At 40.2% G+C, this 22,056-nt stretch overlaps 1 protein-coding gene across 2 annotated transcripts; it reads right to left on the bottom strand.

Moving 5' to 3' along the window:
• Positions 1 to 42: 42 nt before the first annotated feature.
• Positions 43 to 18,675, bottom strand: ZRSR2 (zinc finger CCCH-type, RNA binding motif and serine/arginine rich 2). 2 transcript variants are annotated; one of them, XM_065857350.2, is made up of 11 exons: positions 18,570 to 18,675; positions 16,628 to 16,707; positions 16,364 to 16,460; positions 15,971 to 16,079; positions 15,533 to 15,619; positions 13,349 to 13,387; positions 11,374 to 11,489; positions 8,320 to 8,533; positions 5,957 to 6,012; positions 5,682 to 5,791; positions 43 to 5,053 (listed from the first exon to the last, which is right to left on the bottom strand). In XM_065857350.2, the coding sequence occupies exons 1-11, from the start codon at positions 18,614 to 18,616 to the stop codon at positions 4,590 to 4,592; spliced, it is 1,419 nt and encodes a 472-aa protein (XP_065713422.1). In that variant the 5' UTR covers positions 18,617 to 18,675; the 3' UTR covers positions 43 to 4,589. The 2 variants fall into 2 exon arrangements, with proteins under 2 accessions (XP_065713422.1, XP_071668858.1); XM_071812757.1 differs by lacking the exon at positions 13,349 to 13,387.
• Positions 18,676 to 22,056: the final 3,381 nt, after the last annotated feature.

Genomic DNA, 22,056 nt, shown 5'->3' on the forward strand with positions numbered 1-22,056 from the left:
AGTTCTGGTTTTTTGCAGAGGAAAGAAGAGGCTACTCAGTGCTAGCTTAAAAAAAGGGAAATTTTATTACAGTGCTTAATCTGTTCTTGAGCACTTTATTAAAAAATGCGAGTATACTGTGTCCAAGATTAGTTATTTACATCCATTTAAATTGTACAGAAAGCAATAAATTAGCAAGTTTTTGGAAGGCTTACCACATTAAACATGAAATTTATTGAAGTGGATGTTAAATTGATGTGGTAGTGCCACTTGATTTGAAAATGAAAACAAACCACATGTTGATTGGGAGAGGGTTCTGGATCATACAGACTCAATATTCAGTTCCTTACATGGAATTATGCAACATTCACAATCCTAGTCACAACCAAAAATTTCCGATTAATCTGTTCTCCAGCCTTCTAAAAGAACTGAACTAGTTGATGTTATTAGCAAAACCATGGTGAAAACTTACCATGTTGGGGCATTTCTTAAATCTAATATGAAATTAAAATTTTGTTTATTAAATTTCCTATCTCATGGGGGGGGGGGGAGGGAGCTAAATAATCAGATTTTTTTTGATTGTTTAGGCAAGTAATTGTTGGCTTGAGTGTCTTCATCACTAAACCTGTCTTTAATTTGAAGAGGCCTTCCTAAACATCTGCTGTGGCTGTCACCCTGTGGCTGCCTTTGTTAAGTTACCATGGGCTGTGCCTGTGTGGCTTCCTTTGTGTTCAGCCTTGTAGGTTACCAAAGTGGAACTTATCAATGTTATCTCTCTTTTATTAGAGATAGTGAATTCAGCTGATACATCATCAGTGCTGAATAGAAGGATATGTGGAATAGTAGGGGTTTATTTTAATTGCAACAATCTTTCAGTGAACGCAAAATGAGCTGTGCTGTTTAGATGATAAAGAAAGTAAATGAAGCTTTAAAGGTATTAACTAGCATAGACTTTCATGTTTTCTAAGATGCACTGATCCAGGACAGGAAGCAATAGCATATCTTAAGCAGGCTCTTGCATTTCTTCTGAAAAAAAGTTAGTTAGCACACAGGAATGTCACTGCAACAATGCAAAACTGAATCTGAGAAAGACATGCTATCATCAAAGGCTGCAGACTGGGAAGTTATGTAGGATACATTTCAGTCCACCTACCCTATGAGAGAGGGAAGGGCTTTTCAGGTGTGCTTGATTCCCCCTGTTCAAAAAGCAAGCCTGGCATTCAGGATGTGAAAGTCTGCTGCCCTTCCCACCCTGTGGTGACAGTGGGCAGCTGCTGCAGCCAGGTAGGAAGGGAAATCACATGGGAGCAGCTGCCAGACAGAACTTGGGGTGTGCTGCTGAGAGGGGGGGAGCCCAGTTCCCCCTGATGCTGAGATGCTGCTGGGCAGTAACACCTACTGCCTGTGCCTGCTGGGACTCTCTGCTACTGGATCCACTGGCTGCCCAACTTGGGCTTGTTCCTCCTTCCATGGGAGAAGGGCAGGAGTGGCACCTGCTCCCCAGCCCAGCTGCCTTGTGAGCTGCCTGGTAGGGCCTGTCAGAGAGGGCCCTTGCAGCTCTGTGCGAACCTTGCTTTCATCATCACTCTAAAGCATCTCAGTGATCCTCACAGAATTCACAAATGTAAAAAAAAAAAAGAATTCTGAAAGCCACTGCTTCTAAGCAGTCATTCAAAACAGAACTTGGCCAATATTAGTTCACTTTATAAGGTCCTTGTATGTGGAATACACAGAGTAACACACAGTGCAAACAAGCTGTGCTTTGCAAATGTAAATCCTTTCTATGTTCTGGGGCTTCTCCCCTTCAGAAAAAGAATTAAGCTTAACATTTAAAAACAACTACTCTGTTTCTTCAGAATAAATAGCTCACTTGGCTAATAAACACAAAACCATGCATATAACACTACTTAAGATTATGAAGTAGGGAAATAACACTGAAATATATGAACTCTGAAGTTGAAGTCCAGGTTTCATGCTAACAAATGCAAACTAAATGTCAGATCTACAGCACTCCATTTCTGTGTAACAGGCTGCATGTGAAAAAGTGAATGATAATTACATCTACCAGTCCTACACAGCACAGGTACAGCCAGTAAGTTTGGGTCCAGACCTCAAGAAAAACAGCTGAAGCTCCAGCCATTATAGTAGCAGAAATAAGTGTATTTAAACTTTTACATGCATTTCTTAGTCAGTCTTTAAGAACTTTTTTTAAAAAAATACAGCAGCTCAGCTTCCCAGATCCCATTACAAAACCATGGGGACATGGAGCCTAATTACCTGTGGAATTCTCACATGGGTCTTAGTTGGCACTTGGTTTCTAATCCTACAGAGGCCGGCTTTGCTTCCCCTGACTGGTCACAGGTTCCCACCATGCATTCCACTAAGCTCAGGGATGGATTTTGCCCAGATAATGCTCAGCAACAGCCTGCTGCACAACACTGGATGTACAATGTGCTACATACAGATGGCGTAAGTCAACTCTTCCACCTGAGGGCTGTAAATGGTAGGCTTGGCTGACCAGCACGAGTCACTGGAGGCAAGTCAGCACCAGTGAAAGGAAGATGTCATTGCCCTGTTGGTGCATCTCAGCAAGTAGGAAATGCCAGTTTGATTCTACTCCAGGGAACTGAACAAGAGTTTGCCATATTCCGCACAAGTGACCCAACTAGACAAGTGAGCATCTATGAAAAACAGAAACCTCGGGGAAAATCTGTCCGTAAGGTCTAGTCAGAAGAAGATACACTATGAGAAACTGATGGTCACAAATTCCTCAAACATAATTTAAAACTTAGTGTCGTCTATCCTTTGAAATATGCCTTTCAAACAAAGTTGTTATTATTTCAAAAGTTATGCTATTAAATTACAACTCCTACATCTGTTAATAACTAAAACATTTAATCAAATCAACTAAGCTACAATTCTGCCTACAGTTATGACAATATATAGTGAAAGTCAGGTTTGAACTGAACATCAATATATAGCACTTTTGCTGTATTACTCCATATTGGACAACAGTTACACATGAAAGAAGGAAAATGTATAATCAGCATGCTAGGTGTAGTATGCATTTAGAAAAACAAAAATAGATATATCCAGAAGCAATGTTCATTCACTCTTAACTATCCTGGAGGAAAATTCTTCTTGCTGTGAGAAATGCTATCACAAAGTTTGGATATCCAGATCTTCTACAGGACTATGTTGTATTGTTGAAGTCATAACAAGTATCTATTTGGGAGCATTTCATGTCTACTTTAGGCTTCTAACTTAGATGGTGTGAACTGTACTCCACAGGCAGGAGCCCAAGTTCTTTGGACAGGCTAAAGAGAGGGAGATGTCTCTGCAGACTGTTCAGGCCACCTGCACCTTCAGTGCCACAAACTGCTCTCTCCAAGCACCAAAAGACACCTGGGTGCCTAAGGTAAATACCTTAAGCAGTGTGAAGTACAGTCCATCTAACGGCACAAGTCTTTCATTTAAAACTGAAGCAACATTTGTAAGGATTTATCTAATTACAGGTACTTTGCAAACGTGACTGTCATTTCAAAAAGGTTTTGTCCTGATAAATTCACTTTTATGTATCCTACTTTCCACCTTAACCATAGGGAAGCCAGGCAGTAGGATGCCTTAAACTGTACAATAAGCCTAAAAAGACTTTACATCATGTTCTCCTCTCCAACACAACTAAAGTATTGTTTCAGGTATAAAACCCTTCAATTTCTTTAGCCACTCTGCAACCATCGTGGGGCTTCACAACGACACACGTGTGTTTGGTTACCAGATGTACACTTTTCCACTACTCCATTGCAGGCTAGGCAGGTTGTTTTCAACTACAAATGGTATGCAACCAAGAGGTATGCAAAGTATTTCCTATCCTCACTTAAGGATTACAAGTGCATGGTCTCCACTCTTACTTAGGGATTAAGGTACTGAATAAATTGATTGTTTTTCTGTGTACTTCCTACTTGGTTTTAGCCTACTGCAATCCCTGCAGGCAATTAGCTCAGCAGCTCAGTCAGGGGAGAGAAAAAAATCCGACGCTTATGACCACAAACCTCCTACTGCGCAAGTATTGTACAACCAAACAGTGATGTCTTTTAGATCCCTTTTCTCCAACTCATAACATGATTATATTTACTTTGTCTAGAAAAGAGATTTCCCATAAACAGATGGAAAATATAAATGGCAGCCTTCTACACAGACTTCAATTTGCAGTATGCTGTGGTGTGAATTTACAGCACACTGGCTGTTCTGTACTAACTCCTTACAGGGACAGTAAACACTTAACACACACGAAACACAGAAATAAGCATATACCAAATAAGCTTTACTTCTCCTTCTATTTGTACTCAGTATGCATCCAGATGTTAAAGCAGTTCAGAGGGACAGAGTAGCTAGAGTACTTGACATTCACACCTTATATAGGACTTATACTTTTCTGAAGCTTAGCACACAATGAACTAGGTTCCTTTATTAGGAAGAAACATTTTAATGTGCAAGAACACTTTTATTTGAAACTCAAATATATCTGGTGCCCTACTGGAAAGATTTGTCAGCTCTATGTTTGATCAATTAGCAAATTCTAAAAGTAATTCTCACTTTGTTTTGGGAGTTTAACTATTTCTTCCTCTGCTGCTCGATCTCTTTTTACCCCTGCTCCTCGATCGAGACGAACTCCGACTTCTGCTCCTGCTGCGTGTTCGACTATGACTTCTGCTGCGACTGCGGCCCCTCCTCTTTCTCCCCCTGCTGCGAGACCTCCTTCTTTCTCGACTTCTTGACCTGCCAGACCGGCGCCTTCTCTTGGTTTTGCGGCGATTCTTTTTTCTCTCAGATTCTCCATTTCTTCGATAGGAATGATCAGGGCTTGGGCTGCCCCTTCTCCTTGACCGGCTGTAATAGTCATCACGATGGCTCGATCTGTTTCTCCTTTCAGAGTTTTTAGACAACTGATTAGTCCGTTCAGGAGAAATACGTATGTCTCTACTGGCATCCCAAAGGTCATTGTTTGGATTTTTGAATACATGAAGAAAGTTGCAGTGCTTCCCTCTTGGACACTTCTGCCTTTCAAATAAGCCTGCAACAGATTAGGGTTTGCTTTTTTATGAACGAGACCTGTTAAATCTCTTTCTTCATTATGTACCTACTGGAAAGAAACTTTATTATCAATTTTGCTTCTTCAAGCAGAAAAATATGCATCTGACCACCTATCAACTCACACAAGATTATTTTTCAGTGTGTACTTTTCTTGGAATTAACTTATTAACAGCTATGAAAGTTTTAGCTTAAAATGATTTTCATAAATAATTTTACTACCTCCATCTAAGAATGTAATTATAGATAAGTCAAATGTGATAGTTACTGCTAAAAACTGTTGATGCTTCAAAAACCGCTGCTGCTTTTTAAAGAGATAAATTAGTACTTCCTGTAGTTCCACCTTATTATTTCCAAAGCTAGGATCCAAACTGTCTTTTCCAGTCCAAGGTAAATCCCATAGAGTGATTCAGACATTTGCATGACATAGTATGAATATTCCCTTTCTTTCCTAGCTCTACCCAAGCAAGTTAGCATGTTTTTCTTCCAAACAGAAATTAAATGCAACATTAGGCAGATCTGAAAGCTACAGGCTTATTCCCTCGTTATCACTTCCATAAGTACTCTTTCAATAAAACACATTCTCTTTTCCCACTGTTTATGTGACTCACCACATATAGCAGTCTTCCACCTTGTCACAGGGCAAAATTCACAATGAAGCTGTCGGCCTGCATACCATCGTCCACTGAATAGAGCAAGAGCTGCCTGACAGTCCTTCTCCCTTTACAAAGCAAAAATCACACACAGCATTATCACCATGCAACAATTTAAGGTGTTACTTACCAATTTTAGGCTCCCATTACAGTATGAGAATGAATCGCTTGGATTATACAGTGTTCATTAATGGAGCTTAGTTCTAAAACTTAGTAAGATTTCGAGTACTTACGACTGATACTGGACATACACATTTCCTCGCAGGTGAGGCTCATAGTTGCAACTGACCTAAGGGGATGGAAACATTAAGTTAGGGCAGCAGAAGGTTTATGCTATACAGCGGCTCATGCATGTTGAGATGGCAGCCATTCTGATTTATGACAGCTCATCAATATGAACTTAAATGTGATTTTCTTGTGAACACTTAGTTTTAGTCGAATAAGAGGTCTTGAATTAAAATAAAGAAGTCCTTCTGGCTTATTTTTGACTGTTTCCAGCATTATGCTTTGATTAACACTGGGACCTCTGCTTCACTTAGCCCACAGGACAGCTTATACTAAACTGTCTCACACCTGTCTGGGCCAGCCCTACTGTGTAACAGCCAAATCCTGCTCTGAAAACAATTAGTAGTATCCTCATGTGGAAATGTGGGCTTCATCATGGTAACTGAATGTTTAGAGCAATTTTGCTTCACGGCATCCCTTTGATATGAGTTAGAAAAGCTGATGTTGCTCGCTTTCACCGAACAGTTCTGAAACAACATTTTTTTCATCATCATTTAGCATTCAAAGTATATCCAAAGCTCTCAAAAATACACAATTTAACTTCCAAAAAGCTTGCTGCTAGTTACAAAGGGTTCTGAGACAGACAGGCCCAAGCAGGCTAGAATCCCATTCTTCAGGTCAGAAGTGTGAGCCCAGCCTCTTTTGCACCCAGGTCTCTTCTGATATCCCCACCAAAGGAGGCACATGGTTCCGTTCAAGGCACGTGGCTCCATTCATCACTGAAGCCTGACTGACCTTTGGAGAAAACCTCAAGTGCACTGGGTTAGGCAGGGGCCTCAGACACAACAACAAACATTTGTATAATTATTAGAGAATAAGCAGTCAAACTATTTGAGAAAAACACCACCAACACAAGAACAAACAGGAATGATTTCACCACAGACACTTTTAGGTGGGAAATGTGTTTTGTACGGATCTGCCAGATTCTGGAGTAGCTTCCAAGAGCAAAGAGCAAGAACAAAACCTTAGGTTACACTGGAAAGGGAAGCCACCTGGAAGAGGGGCATGTATAATCTGATTCTAAATGGTAGTAGAGACTCAGTTCAATCACAGCTAAGATCCCTGAAGCAAACACATAATTTCTAAGCATCTCTAATATAATCAAAATGCATGTAAGAATTACATTACAGTTGCATAATTACTTCAGAAGCTCAGAAATGCCACACTAAAAGCTCTTACTCCGTTATTAGTCATAGGGACCCTAGTATATGCAACTTAACACAGTTGCATATAACAACATTACAAATTTGAGAATCAAAGTTTGATGGTAAGACACCATTTCAACCCACACCCCACTGGGAATCTACGCCCCATCTTCAGGGATGGAGCACAACCTCCTAATATCCCATGAGTCAAAATATGGAGGGTATACTTCTCCAAAGAAATTAAGGTTTCTTACCTAAAAAGCTCATTTTAGAGCTATGGAAAATTCACTTTTTCTACTTTCCTCTTGCTTGAAATGTTAATGCAATCTCAGATCTGAGGCAGCTGTCAGTGGATGGAAACAAAAGGAGAAAAGGCACTGCGTGCCTCCTGGTGACTGCAGGAAATGGCAAGCAGAAAGGGATACTGCAGTGGGTTTTGCTACAAGGAGATTTCACCATCCAAACTGCATATTTTGGGGCAATATGGGACTGTTACATCATTCATCTCTGAGGTCTCCATTTACAGATCTCTCTTTTGCCCCCATAAGAAATAATAATATAATGGGAAAAATTCAGGAAAGAACATTCAGCATACCAAATGCAGAAACTAAGGATGGATGACAAATCTCAACACCATTTATGTAATTTACCTTTTTATAATTCCTCCTACTGAAATACCTACTCTACCTATTTAGTTCACTGTCATTTGATTTTATCCAACCAGTCCTAAAATGACATTGTTTGGGTGTATACTCCAAATACATTTTATACCCCCACTGTGTCCTTAGGCACAAATAAAACAGCCGACATATATTTATATTGTCTAACAGTCTTGGTGGAGCCTCTGGGACTTATCACGGACTAAGAAGAGAAGGGACTGTTGAGCAGTATGAATAACTTGCAGTACAAAAGCACAAGCTTTTATAACAGCTCAGGGGAACGGTAGAAAAGATTGACCCAGACTAAGGCAATGCTCTCTAACTGCAGTGACAAATTTACAAGTGACATGAGAGATGCATGATTTGCTGTAAGGACACCATATAGTTCTCTAATGTACATGTGATTAAGCTGGGGCATGCTGGAGAGAATTCCTGTTAAGGCCAGTAAAACACAACTTATGTCGTATATGTTACATATTTAACAAGCTGTTACACTCAGATGCATACCTTGAATTGAACAACCTTCCCCACGTTCTGAAACTCAGGGAGCACGTCCTCGTAGAACTCCAGGAACTGCTGGTAGGTCTCTTCGTCACTGTACTCAAGACTCGCGTCTGTGTCATAGTCATCCCTCCGGCACTGCTCCATGCCAAAAGTAATGAACATCCCTCGAACAAGTAGTGTCTTACTAGATGTTGGATAGTTATGCTTGCGAGAACACCTGGACATTTGTAGTGATGAAAGAAAAGTGAAAAGATCAGCACTTTCAGCAGAAGACGCACTTGCTGAAGCTTCAAACACTTGCCATTTGGGGTAACAGCTATTACAAAATAAAATCCTTTAGATCAACATATTTCATAAAATCACATTTCATAAAACCAACATATTTCAGTTATTAAATCTTTCAGAAGTGAGTTTGAGTATAATTTTAATGCTTTCTGCCACGTATAAACACGTTATTGCTTAAAAAAGCATGTCTGCAAAATCTATAGATACCACTAACAAAAGAAGAGTTAAAGTAATTTCCTCTAGACTACTAGGGTTACATTTGTTCCCCATTTCTGAAGGACTTTATAGAAAGATAACGGACCATCTTTTAAGACATATTAAAGCTAGTCCCTGCCACGCTTTTTGCAAACTGAACAACTTTTATTGAAGTTGTTCTCATCATATGAGGGTCAGGGAGAGGAGTGAGGGAAGAAAAACATGTTTAGACCTGAAATGAGAGGAGTACAAGGCTGGTGTTTTTTCACTTGTAAAAAAATGATTCTTCCAAGTAAATTTTATCTTAATCTGCATCTTCTTGGCAGCCGTAAAAGTATTAGATTCTCCCTCACCATCCATCACATTCAGGCTACCTCCTTCAAATGCAGAAATACAGTTCTCCCCTACAAACCTTTAGAATCTTCCCCATAAACCTTTAGATGGATGTTAGATGTTAGCCTCCATGTTTATTTCATTGTGCTTTATGATCTCCATTTCAAACGCTTCCCCAAGCAACTGGGTCATGCACTCTCCAACACATTTCTCCTTTCCATAGCATCATCAAACAAATAATCAGACTAGTCTACTGGCTTCATCTAGCACTGGCAAAGCACAGACAAACTGGAAGGAGGTCAGGTCTCAAAATGGACAATTACCACCTAGACTTCAGATACGAAGTTTCTTTCCGCATCCAGTCAGCCAGAAATTGACTCTCACTTTCTGGTTGACACCTTAGACTTCAAAAAACAAAGAATAATAATAAAAAAAAAAGATACCCAACAAAAAGCAGCCTCCAAAACCAAAATTAAAACTGGAGACAATTAATTGGATTTTTTTAACAGTTGAGAAGCTGTCTCCCTTTGCTGTTCAGTTTGAATGATAGAACTCATCATATTATACCAAACCAATATTTTCTGTACACAAAAGAACAAAAGCAACCAAGGAAAATTAATGACCGAAAATCCAGTATTATTACAAAATACTAGGGTTTGAATTACTGGGGAAATTAATAACACTGAACTCGGCCAGTTTTAGCTTCTTCAAGACAGAGTGAGCTTTGCCAATATTCAAAAACAGCTCCCAACCCATTCTTCCCGTCCTTATCTTAGCTGGATCTCAGTTGTTCAACTTATGGTCAACACCAGAGGTTAAAAAGACCAGAATATGAAGGAAGCAGGTATGTGAGGAGGAGGAAGGTAAATGAAGGAGAGGTAGCTGAGATCAACAACTACATGCGAGAGAAAAGCAGAATATGATGCTTCTCAGTATTTATTTAGCAAGCCTACTCATAGTTCACAGCAAACCTGATTTTTATCCAATCTATAATTAATCCAAGGAGGTCACCCTCCATTACATACCACTGAAACAAAAATACAGCAAAGATTGCAAAGAACTAAATGTTTGAAAAGCAAAAATGCTGTCTGCAGTGAAATAGCTGGCCAAAGTTTTATTTAGGAATTCAACATATTTCAGAATAGAAAAAAAGCTGTGGACTTTTAGATTCCACAGAGTTGAATTATCACACAATTATCCACAAGACACACCAGAGTGAAGCAAATTACATCTAGGATAAAGAAAACTCCAATAGATGGTGCACATATATTTTGGTGATACAAGTTAGTAAAATGGCCTTACTAGTTTATGCTGAAGATTCACATCATAGATTTCAGAGTCCTTCCCTGCTGAGCTGTTTTTCCTCCTTAACGCACACAAAAATTCAAGGATTTTCTAGCCAGATGCTGCATGTGGGTCATCATCTTTAATCATCATCAATGAACCTGTACTCTATGAACCCATTTATACTTCTGGCTTCCTCTGTGTCCTCTGGGAATAAGTTTTGCCTTTTGCTTCATATGAGAAAGCGCCTTTTTTTTGAAAGCTGGTAAACACTCAGGGACACCTAATTAAACTATTTCACAATAAAAGCAAATAATCCTTCCCATCCTACTCTATAGTTCAATGTTAGCCACTGTTCCTACGGAAGCTGTTCCTCACCTCTAACCTTCTTGCTGCCCTTCTCTCTTCTTGCCTTCTACTTTACTTCTTTTTGAAACCGGGCACCCATGACAGTATATTAAAAAAAATAATCAAGAATAAATGTATCATGTAATTAAACAGTATACAAACAGAATTCTGGAAGCTACACAGCAGCTTTCTCAACTGTGCAGATGAACCTTAACTTTCTTTAATCCATTTGAGATTTTAATTTTTTAAAACATGCAGCATATGCAAATTTACAAGATAAAAGACAATCTCTGACATATGAGGCCTTTACTAATAGCAGAAATCAAATATATTCTGTCTGAATGTGTCTGTGCATCTGTCAGAGCTAAGGAAAGTCAGTCTGACCAATATAACCAGAATGCACCGTCAGTAATATGCCATAACAATAAATAGTTCAGTTCCAGCCAAGCAATACTTTTGCTCTCAATGTCTAGTTCCCTCATGAATAACAGAATCAGATCCGAATAAATGAAAGTAATTTATATAGCAATTTTTCTTCTGTTTGCATGTGACCTATGCTTCCCTTTCATCTCTCCAAAACACTTCTATGCTGGTAAATATTCAATTGATTACCTGTCTCCGAATCGGCAGGAACCGGTTTTAATATAGAATGGGCAATTCGCTCTGTCCTTCTCTGTTCCTATATTCTCTGGGGGCTCTGGGTTATGCCAGGTCACACCATTCTCCAGCTGTGGAAAAAAAAAAATCCATTAAAATACACAGAAGTCAGAAAAGAATAAAGAGATGTAATATCAAAATAAAACTACCAATTAAATCCACATGCAATTATAAGCACTGCATTTCTACAAGGCAAGCTGAACCTATTTTAGGCATTGTTTTATAAAGCTGCCAAGTGCCTTAGGTCTCTGATGACACAAACCTCTTTTTGTGATAATTGTTCAGTTTTAACACTATATTCATGATGTGTTGGGTTTTTCTAGGTGTGTGGGTCTTTTTTGTTGTTCGTTTTTAAAACCACTAAACCAGATGTTTTCTTTTACTAAAGGAAAAGTTTCTTAAGATTTTATAACCAAAAGGTACAATAATATTTGCTTCTCAAGCAATAATTTCATTTGTCATCTACGAGAATTCCAAATATCGAGATAGATTCTTTCCATTCAGGTAAGCCCGTTACCTACATCATTCCAGGACCCACTGAACAGTACTTTATACACCTGGGAGTTAGAAAGCCAGGACTATTCACTTATTTATCTTTGCAACAGCTCAAAGCTCAGTAAGGTTATCAGTGTGACTTTTTATGCAGCTAGAAAAGTCTAAAACAAAAGAAACAGCCCAAAAGCCAGCATTAAAGCCAATTAAATTCATAGTTAACAATCGAATTAAAAGCCTCCATACTGCTCATCTCAGGCCATTAAGATTTCTTTTATTCAAAATGGAATTATCAAGTTGCAAGTGTTGACTGACTAAAAACAAACCACACATTTTAAAAAGGGAATTTTCATTTTGTTAGCCAAAAGATCTGTAAAGCAGACTAGCATAAGTTCTTGCTTTAAATCAACTGAAAACTCTATTTACAAGCATCATTTGACCCTGCTACCAGTTCTGTTCATGACGCTCAGACATAATTTTCTTTCAACAAAACAGCACTGCCATTTCAACAGTGTTAACAGTAAGTAACTGAACCCTGAACTGATACTATAACAGAGTCTATAACATACCACATTTCTGCCTATTCCCTTGCAGAAAGGGCTGCTAATACATCTTCAGCTCCACGCAGGTAGTAGTTCAGAGCATTTTTCTACCCATATTAAGAAATAAAAGATCCCCTACCTAAAAAACTGTTTATACATAATTTGGAACTGAATATAACTCCAATGTAGCTATGGCAATCAAGGTACAATGGGTTAATTAGGTTAAAACGTATTTTTCAGATTCAGGCAGCGATTTAAGCAAAGCAAGAATCTTCACAAATTTAACTGTATGACAAGGACAAAAAGCCAAATTATTATTTAAGGTAACAGGAAAGACTGAATTCATCCTCTCTAAGATTCAAATGAAGACTGCAGTTTTCTTTACTACACACTTTTAGCTTGAGATGTGTGTGATTCCAGGAACCCAAGCAGTCAGCTTCTCCCTCCCTCCCCCATCTTTTCTTTTTTTTCCTTAAGGATCTGTTCCCTCCTCAAGTGCTGAATCCTTTTATTTAGAGCCTGCCATCTTCTTAAAAAGACAGGTTTGTCCTGCCACCCAGAAAGACTGACAGATTTATTTAGAATTCTAATTCACAAATAAACCACTATGGACAGTGGTTTTTAACAGCACACAGCAGTATTTCCAGCTTCATTTTGACTCAGATCTCCTGAACAGGCATAAGCATGCACAACTGCACTGCCACCAACCAGCCAGAAATATACTTAATTATGTTCCACACAGTAAATAATTGTTTACAGTTCATGCAAGCCACTACCTATTAAATTTATTCAGGACATTAGGTTCCTGAAACAGATGGACAACATGATAGAAGGTAAACACCGGCTGGCAATTAAATTACTTCTCAGTTCTTTTTCAAAACGTCTCTTGAGCATACCTGGCTTTCAGCTTGATCCAGCATTCTCTGCACAGCTGCCTATAAATGGTGCAAACACAGGACTAGTGAAAACCCTGAAGACACGCAAAACATCTGATTTCTTCAGTTAAGAACCTAATTTACAATACTCAATGATTATGCATAATAAAAGTTTGATGGGAGGTTGCTTTAAAAAACCAAATTTTACTTTTGCTCTGTAGCAATACATCTACTACAAAGCCATTAAAGGATACATCAGACAAGACCCTCAGGCAGATGATATTCTAATCTTAATGCTGGAAAACCTGAAAAGTTTCATCTTCTTATTTTTTAAAACTATCACTGAACTACTGAGCACTTAAACTATCTCCTGCTCTAATATTCAATCTGATTACAGTTAAATTCATAATCATTTAGTTGCACTAAACTTTTAAACTTAGAACTTTCTACATAACACAGAAAACCCCATTTCTTAGTGAGCCTCTGTTAAAGCAAAACGTAACTGTTAAGAAACTTTAATATCATAAATTCACTGTATCTAGCCTTCCAAAACCAGGAAATCAATAAGGATATTCCTTCCCTTCCTTCTTCTAAGTGGGCTGAGAAAAACAAAAAAGTTGTTCTCCAAAACTGGCTGAAAAATCAGTTCTAACAAATTATTCTAGAATAAAGTTCCAAGAAAAAAAGACATTTAAACATGACCAATACAAGAAAATATGCCAGCATTGTTCTAGTTTAAAAAGAGGAAGAGCAAATAAAAAAATTTAAAAATGCAATCCAAGTGAGAACCCAGACAGCATCTGGTACTAGCCAAGTATGTCAGTTATTATCCACCCAATTAAATAAATAAATATTAAAAACTAAAACAAAAATCACCAATCAAAACCAGAAAAATCTATTTTCTCATCTGAGGGAGGAAAAAGAAAATTTTAATCAGTAAGTCAGAATTTGAATAAACTGCTGTTTCAAGAGACAGGCCAAATCAAGTGAACAACTTTCCTCTGCAGAAAAGGGTGGCTCCACACCCAGATGTGTACTCAAGTTTCCTTCTGGGTGCTTGTCAGTGCCCTCTATGACCCAATTTAACTCACTAAACCAGTAAAATAGTAACCCAGAAAAAAAAATTTAACCAATAGCCCACAAAAAAGTTCCACCTACTACAGGGAACCAAATCAGCCCACTGAGGGCTTGGACTAACCTAGACACAAAGAGAGGGAAGGAACAAAATCCCACTGTTACCATGGTTCAGCTCTCTTAGAACGATATCTCAACCTTAAATGAAGGACATGACTATCATTTTCTCTCCCTATTTTGCAAAGAGAGAAATGGACACTTAACACAAGAGGAAATAAGACAGGAAATACAACTACTGCTGTTATTTTTAATTCCTCATGCAATTGTTATGCAATCAGTGACACAACCATTAAATGCAGGAGACAATACTATTTGCTCCTGTCGCTACCAGACACAGTAGCAAGACATCTCCTGGTAAAATGACTGGAATTTTCTGCTATTGTGGAGAAGCTAAAAAGACCAGATCCTAGAAAGCTGCAATCACCCTTCATTGGTGACATGCTAGTCCTCACGTTGGATTTCTGTAGAGGACAGCTTACATGTAGGTCATTCAACTTCTAAAACTTAAGAAGAATGTATCGTTAACAGAAGTGTTATCACGACTAGAATCTTCAGCATCATTTTTTTCTCTGCCCAAGGAGCTCTAAAAAAAAAAGATACGTCCTGTTGGATCAGTCAGGTAAAGAAGAGCTGTAATATATCTTTTGATTAAGAACTGTGTTAAGGAACAGCAGCAATGTAATTCCATATTCTCGTTGGGCATTTTCTTCAACACTGGCTGTGTTCAACTGTGTCATTAAGTAAGGATTATCTTTGCACAATGCAAAAGGTGCACATAGCAGAACATACATTTACAGTGTGGCTTTGTATTTAAGTGATGCAAAAAATTACATACTATGAACAGCCAGATGCGTTAAAAGCAGTTACCCTTTCAGGTATATGGATTCACTAGATCTTCTTTGACAGTGATTAATAGTTTCAGGAATTTAGACAGAATGGAAAGAAGAAGTAACTAACATATTTATATGTTTGCTAGTTGTAATAAAATCACTCCTCAACATGCAAAGATTGTTGCATCTGATAATGTAAGAGGATATGTAACATGTTTATCCTCCCACTGCCAGGAATCACCTCTCTCTCTCTCTTCTCCTGTTGCTTCTGCTGTGCCACTTCTCTCTCTTTTCTTTGCTGCTCTTCCCATTCTTCTTTGATCTTCCTCTTTATGATTAACAAACAAACAAACAAACAAAACAAAATAAAAACAACAAAAAAAGGAAACAAATGCTTTATAATCATTCAAATTCAAAACTAACATGTTGGAGTACAACTCCTTGACCACTAAGTTTTCATCCAGCCATAAGCAACTAAACTTCCAGACAAAAACCCTTTTAAAAGATTCTTTCATTTTTTTCTTTTTAAGTTTACTCTTTTAGAATGGAAGAAAGAAGAGCTTATGCTTTCAAACATACCAACATCAAGAAAACTGGGTCCACTATGGAAGAGTAAAAAGTGTTACACTAAGTCTACCTGACTGCCAGGCACAACTGTAACACTCAGTTTATACGTCACCTCTTCTTCTTCTTGACGTTTTCTTGCAGCCTCTTCTTTTTCTTTCTTAAGCTTGAACTCTTCTTGGGCCTTTTCTTCTCTCAGCAACCACTGCTCATGTAGTTGTTGTCTATCAAGGGAACCAGATAACACTTAGACAAAATTTAATGACTATCCTAAACCGATGCATTTGTCATACAGATAATTCAAAGTTATTAGTTCAGCTTATCAAATCTTCTTTAAATGAGAAAATTCCATAGGAATCATTCAGGCTTTACAGAAAAACTGTGTAGCCTGAAATATACAAAAATTATTCACTTTCACAGGATATATTGAAATTTTTCAAGGTATCAAAATGAAATCAACTACAAATGTATCTATAACTGCATAAATGCCACTTTCTACATTTTTCACCTTTCTGCCTCAAGTTTCTTTTCTTCCTCTTCTTCTTCCTCTTCTTCCAGTTCCTCCTCTTCTTCCTCAGACACAGATTCATCTTTTTCTGTAGCTTCTGAGAAAAACACAGAAGAATGCATCTAAATAACTAGATGTTACAGTCAGCAAAGAAACACAAAATTATATCCTCTTAAAAACTGAAAAGAACAAAAAAAAAAAAAAGAAAAAAAGAAAAAATATCAGTACTAGTTCCATTGACAATAAAAAACACTTCATGGTTACCTGAGTCTCTTAGTTTTGCAAGAGCCTGCCGCTTTTTTTTTCGCTTTTCTTTCTTCAGAATAGCTCTGTATTTTTGATGGCTGGAGATAAGAGAATATTATTTACATTAAAATAGCCCAACAAAGGATTTTTACTGTCATACATCAACACGATTTACATCAGCAGTACAAAACCCCACAAACTGCAAATTTAACAGCTATTAATACAAAACAGTAACTCTACAGGGACACCTGACATGACAATGAAATCTGTAGCTATGCTGTTAAAGGTGCATGTAGACAGCAGCAGCAATCACATTCAGACACAACACAGAGGGTGTCATCCTTTTTGAGCTCTGCAGTATTATCACCAACTCCATGAAATCTCCTTTAGTTCCTGAAACTTGGTCACTAGATAAGATTAAGGAAGAAAAATTCAGAGATCTCCTATCCCATAATTTTGGCATGCCTTTCAAGACATTCTAGTCTTCCTGTTTTACAGGGTATGAAATTTTAAGTCACTTCCCTTCTCCCTTGATATTCTTCATAGGCAGCAGTTTTAGTGTATTGATAACAAAAGCACACTTAGTAACCACCACAGATAATGCTCAGGTCTACTCTTCTGTGACTGAAGCTTGGCCAGACTCATCCTTGTTTGTCTGACAGCTCTACAAGGCTGCCTACAAACAGCACCATTATTCCATTATGGTTAAAAAGCCTGTAAGTATCTAAAAGTCTTTTTCTGTCATTTTTCATTCTATCTCTCTTCTTTCTAGCCACTATGTAATGGAAAAATAGGAGGGAGGGATGATCTTCAACTCTTGTCATTCTGCCAAGTCAAATATTGACAGATCCAAATCTTCCATTTTCAGAATACAAAATTTTAAAAAATTCCACAGGTCTAACTCAGACAGCCAAAACCTCACCCACATCTCTAACCCTTCTGTTCAGGGTTATGCATAACCTCACCATCTGCACACCTGTGCATGCTATCAGTAACACCATTGTGGTTGCCCTGGCAGTGCTTTCCCTTGAAGACCAAACCCTGGCTACATGCTCTGAGCCTTCCACCTTTAACTGAGCCTGGCAATGCCTCCTGTAATATCACCTGCCTGAAACCAACCTCATCTGCTCAGCAGTTGCCTAGGGCTGGCAAGCGAGGACACCACCTTCCCACTTTCCAGGCTCAGGTGTTCTTTAAGCCCAAGAATGGAACAGAGAGAGAGGCACTCTCCTCACTCCCAGGCCACAGCAACACACAAGGAGGTGGGCAAAGTGCTGATGTACAAGGGCTCGCTTTCCCTTCCAGCCACACAACACTGGAGAACGCGGCCACTCCAGCAACAGGGAATCGTTGGTGCTTGCGAGAACTATGAGGCCTGGCCAGGGGATCCGCCACCTGAGGAAGGAACGGGACAAGGCCCAGGCCGGGCACGCACGCGACGGCTGCCGCGCCCCGGCCGTCGCCCAGCCTCGCGCCGCCCCATGGCCGCCGCTTCTCTCGGAACGCGGGAGGCTGACCCCCGCCCCGCCAGCAGCAGAGGCCCGGCGGCGGCCGCCCGAACGCGCTCGGCCGGGGCGCAGCATCGCCGGTTCCCCTGCCGCCGGGCAGCGCCGAGCGCCCCGCGCCGCTGTGCCCCCCACCCGCCCTACCAGCCCCGCCCCCGCTGCCCCGCTCGCCGCTCCCCCGTGCCAGGCCGCGTTCCCAACCGCCGCCCTCGACAGGCGCCAGTTACCGCCCGCCCCCCCGCGCGCGGCGGCGGCCGGTCGGCCATGGCCGCTGCTGCACGTAGCTGCGCCACTCCCAGGCCCGGCCGCGAGGCGGCCTCCATCTCGGCTGTCATGCGGTCGGGGCGGTTGCAGGCGGGGCTGGGCCGTGACCCTCCTTATGGATCCCCGGTGTCTTCCCCTTCCCTCTGGAAGCGGCAGGGAGGACCCAGCGCCAACACCGGCCTCAGTCTCACCTCAACTTCCCCAGAGGGGACTCGGGCAGCAACATGGGCGCCGCCATCTTGCGTTACCAAGGGGATGTCACGTGACCCTGCGGCGGAAGGGCGCAAAATCCCTTCCGGCAGCCGAGCGGGGAACGGCCGGGGCGGCAGCAGCTGTGGTGGGCGGGCGGTGTGAGTGTGTGCACGCACGCGCCCTGGGCAGCCGTTGGGGAGCTATTGTGGTGCGCGGGTCCCCGTGCTCGCGAGCAAGTCTCGCGAAGGGCGCTTGTGTCCTGGGGTTGGGCAGCGCAACGGCTGATAGGAGAGCGTTCTGGGGCTTGGTCGTTGTTCCGGGCGGGCAGGGGCACCTTAGCGGCGGGACGGGCCGCTAAGGATGGAATCGGGAGGCGCCGGGGCTGATGGGCTGGGGTTACGGTTTTCCAGCCGGTTGTGTTAACAGTAACCACCCGGAGTTACAGTAGGTCGAACCGGCTGGGTAGTGAGTGCGGGGGGAAGGAGGAGCAGCATTGGGTGGTTACATGTCACTGGCTGGCACAGATGCTTTTGGTGTTTTCATACATTTTTAGAGCCGCCTTTGCAAAATTTGGAAAAAAAGACCAGAGCAATTCACACCTCATCTTTTAAAGATGAGATGGAGTTTGTTTTATATTTCCTGTCAAGAGCTCTTAGAATTTAGTGAATGCACTGCGAAGTAGCATTTTAAATTTCAGTTTATTAAACTCTCTTGAAAAAAAATAAAATCATTCCAATGAATCTTCCATTGTGGTATCTATAATTTTCCCAGACCTGCTGAGTACAGCAGTGCATATGGTGTGTGGTGTCACAGTCTGGCATTTTTTGCCCGTGGCAGCACCTGTGCTGTGTGGATGCTCCCCCCCTGTAGTAAGTAGCTGTTGACAGCTTGTGCTCTGTTGTGAAATATGTGTGGAAACGTGAGATGTGTGACGCCTGCCATGGGGCGAGCTCCTTGTGTGTCTCTTGGCTGCTGTGAACATGAGTGATAGACGGCAGCCCTGGCCTAAGCCTCTCAAAGATTTGAGGGAAGTCAGAGCGCCAGTATAGCTGGGGCATACCAGGCAGATATATTGGTGAATTTAGGTGACTCTACTGATATATTATCATCTCAATCTCTGAGGCATGCTACCTGTCTTGATTATGAACATATTTTGTGGCAGGAAATGAGTTACAACACACAGACCATCAGGGATATGATGGGTTGAAATACGCAATTTGTCAGTAATTAGTTCCTCAGCAACATGTTCTAGATTGCAGCTTTCAGAGGCAATGAATTTGTAGGTTTTATTTTAGTATGTTTTGCATAGCTGTTAATAGTATACATTGTTGATTAAGATCTAGATTATTGTCAAAAGCCACAATGTGGGAGCTTCGTTTGTAAATCCTAGGGGTAGTGTATTGCATAAATAGCCTGAACTGCTGGCAGTGAAGTATACCAGGGCAGGCTTTGTCAGAATCAGGCTAATTGACTCTGCTGTTCGTGAACAGCATAATGAGTTTCCTCTTATTTATTGTGACACTCAGCGAAGTTATTCAAAGCAAGCAGGTGACTGCTATAGTCAGCAGTTACATTTGCAATTTGACCAATTAACATTCAGACCGTGACCTCTGTGCGGTTACTTAGCCACATTTCAGATTCTAAATTTTCTTTTAAAATGAAGGCATTGACATCACTGTTACTTTTACTGTTTGCTTGTGCAGAACATACATGTAAAATAACACATAATGTGCTGCATACAGAAGATGGCAGTATTGTGCATTTTACAACTGATGGACTGTTGACACCAGTGATAGTTTTATGAAACACATTTGGTTGTGTTTTTTCAAATCTTATTTCATTAAAGAATTATTCCAACTGTAATTTTTGTCCTCCTTTTAACAGAGCAATAGCCATAACAACGACCTTCCTTTAAAGTATTTATAAGTAACAATTAAGGAATTCAATAATTTCTTTCATTAGTATGGTGCAAATCATTTTGGTATTTTGCCAGTGTACTTGGGGAAAGAACCATCTTAAGCTTATATGTTTGAGTAGCAAAAAGGAAGATCTCTTTATAAGAAAACACAAAATACATCAGTTGTTACAGATCCTCATAATAATTCTAGAAAAAGCTATCATACTTCTTTGAAAGAGGAATATAATAATTGTGTTTTTCTCCATTTTGTTTATTGTCATTAATTTGTACATATAGCAGCAGCTTGATATTCAAGTACAGGTGCAGAATTCCTTACAATTTAATTGACACATTGTCAGAAAAAAAACAAATACAGCCATCCCAGGCAAAATTTGTCCTCATAATAATTTTACCATATGGTCTGGTAGAAGAGTGGTACCATTCCTCAATGAATCATACGGCTTTTGTTTTCCAGGCTGAAGAAAATGAATGTAAGAGATCGCATGGGAAATGACAGCAAATCAGTAGTGTAGATTTGGTTGACTCCGAAAATACATGTTGATGAGGAGACATTCAGGAAGTGTGGGTTTGAGATGGGACGTGCTCAGTTTTCCTTGGCACTTCAGGGCTTAGGCTGTGCTGTGAACTCACTAGTGAAGTTGCAGCAGCGCTGTCCTTCCCATCTGTGCTGGATGTTGCTGTTTGTTTGTTCTCTGTGCCAGCCCCATTGTGGGTGATCCTTGGTGCTTTCCACTGCAAAGTGCATGTTTCAAGTCAATATATGTGAATTCCAGAGAGCACATCCTTTCCCCACCTGCTGCCTAATGGCTATGCTACTGTCTCAGAGGGTAAACAGTTTCTCACATACTGTCTCCTTCTGTGAGCATGGATCAAAACTTTGTGACAATGTAAGTCATGTTTGCATTATTGCAATGATGATGGTGGTGGCAGGCCTCATTCAACATCCTGTTTGCCTAGAAATTACTAAAAAACCTCCCATTTAACGAGACTAATGCTGCATCTGATCAGCCAGCACTGGTCTGTTTGATGATACTGGCATCCCTTGACCCTAATCTCACTGACTTCTGATGCCTGCAAAAGTTGCGCAGTGTTTGTTGTTTCTGTTGCACCTGGGGAGCTGCAAAGCGCCATGTACAATCAGACCTGCGGTTCTCCAGGTACGTTTCCATGAGGGACTAATGCTAACAGTAACACATTGACTTTTTCCTTGTAAAAGCTGAACACCACTATTTAAGACTAAAGATTAACTTCCTCAGAGTTTAAAACTGTTAATTTGTCAAATTTGAAAACTGAGGTTAAGTTTGGCCATAGCTGTTAATTAACTTATATGATAGCTATCAATATTTTACTTTTCTGGGATTTTCCATTTCAAAGACATTGGAAGCGGAAAAGTACACTGCTAATCACATTGAGAAGATGGAAGGGTTTTGTTTGTTTTAGTAGGTCATGTGCTTTCTTGAAATTTCAGTCCTCTTGATTTGTTTGGAAGTCCAAGTTATGGTATACTGTTAATTATATACATACAGATAATACATGAACTCCTGGAGGCCAGAAGCACTGAAAAAATT

The sequence above is a fragment of the Patagioenas fasciata genome, chromosome 1, assembly GCF_037038585.1.
Source record: "Patagioenas fasciata isolate bPatFas1 chromosome 1, bPatFas1.hap1, whole genome shotgun sequence".
NCBI lineage: Eukaryota > Metazoa > Chordata > Aves > Columbiformes > Columbidae > Patagioenas > Patagioenas fasciata.

Bases quoted from the DNA above. Each gene is read 5' to 3' on its own strand.
- ZRSR2 (XM_065857350.2), bottom strand. From the start codon at position 18,616: ATGGCGGCGCCCATGTTGCTGCCCGAGTCCCCTCTGGGGAAGTTGAG. The intron at 16,080-16,363 runs GTGAAAAATGTA...TTCCCTTGATAG, and splicing joins AAGAAACTTGAGGCAGAAAG to ACAACAACTACATGAGCAGT. The intron at 13,388-15,532 runs GTGATTCCTGGC...CACCATTTATAG, and splicing joins AGGAGAAGAGAGAGAGAGAG to GCAGCTGTGCAGAGAATGCT.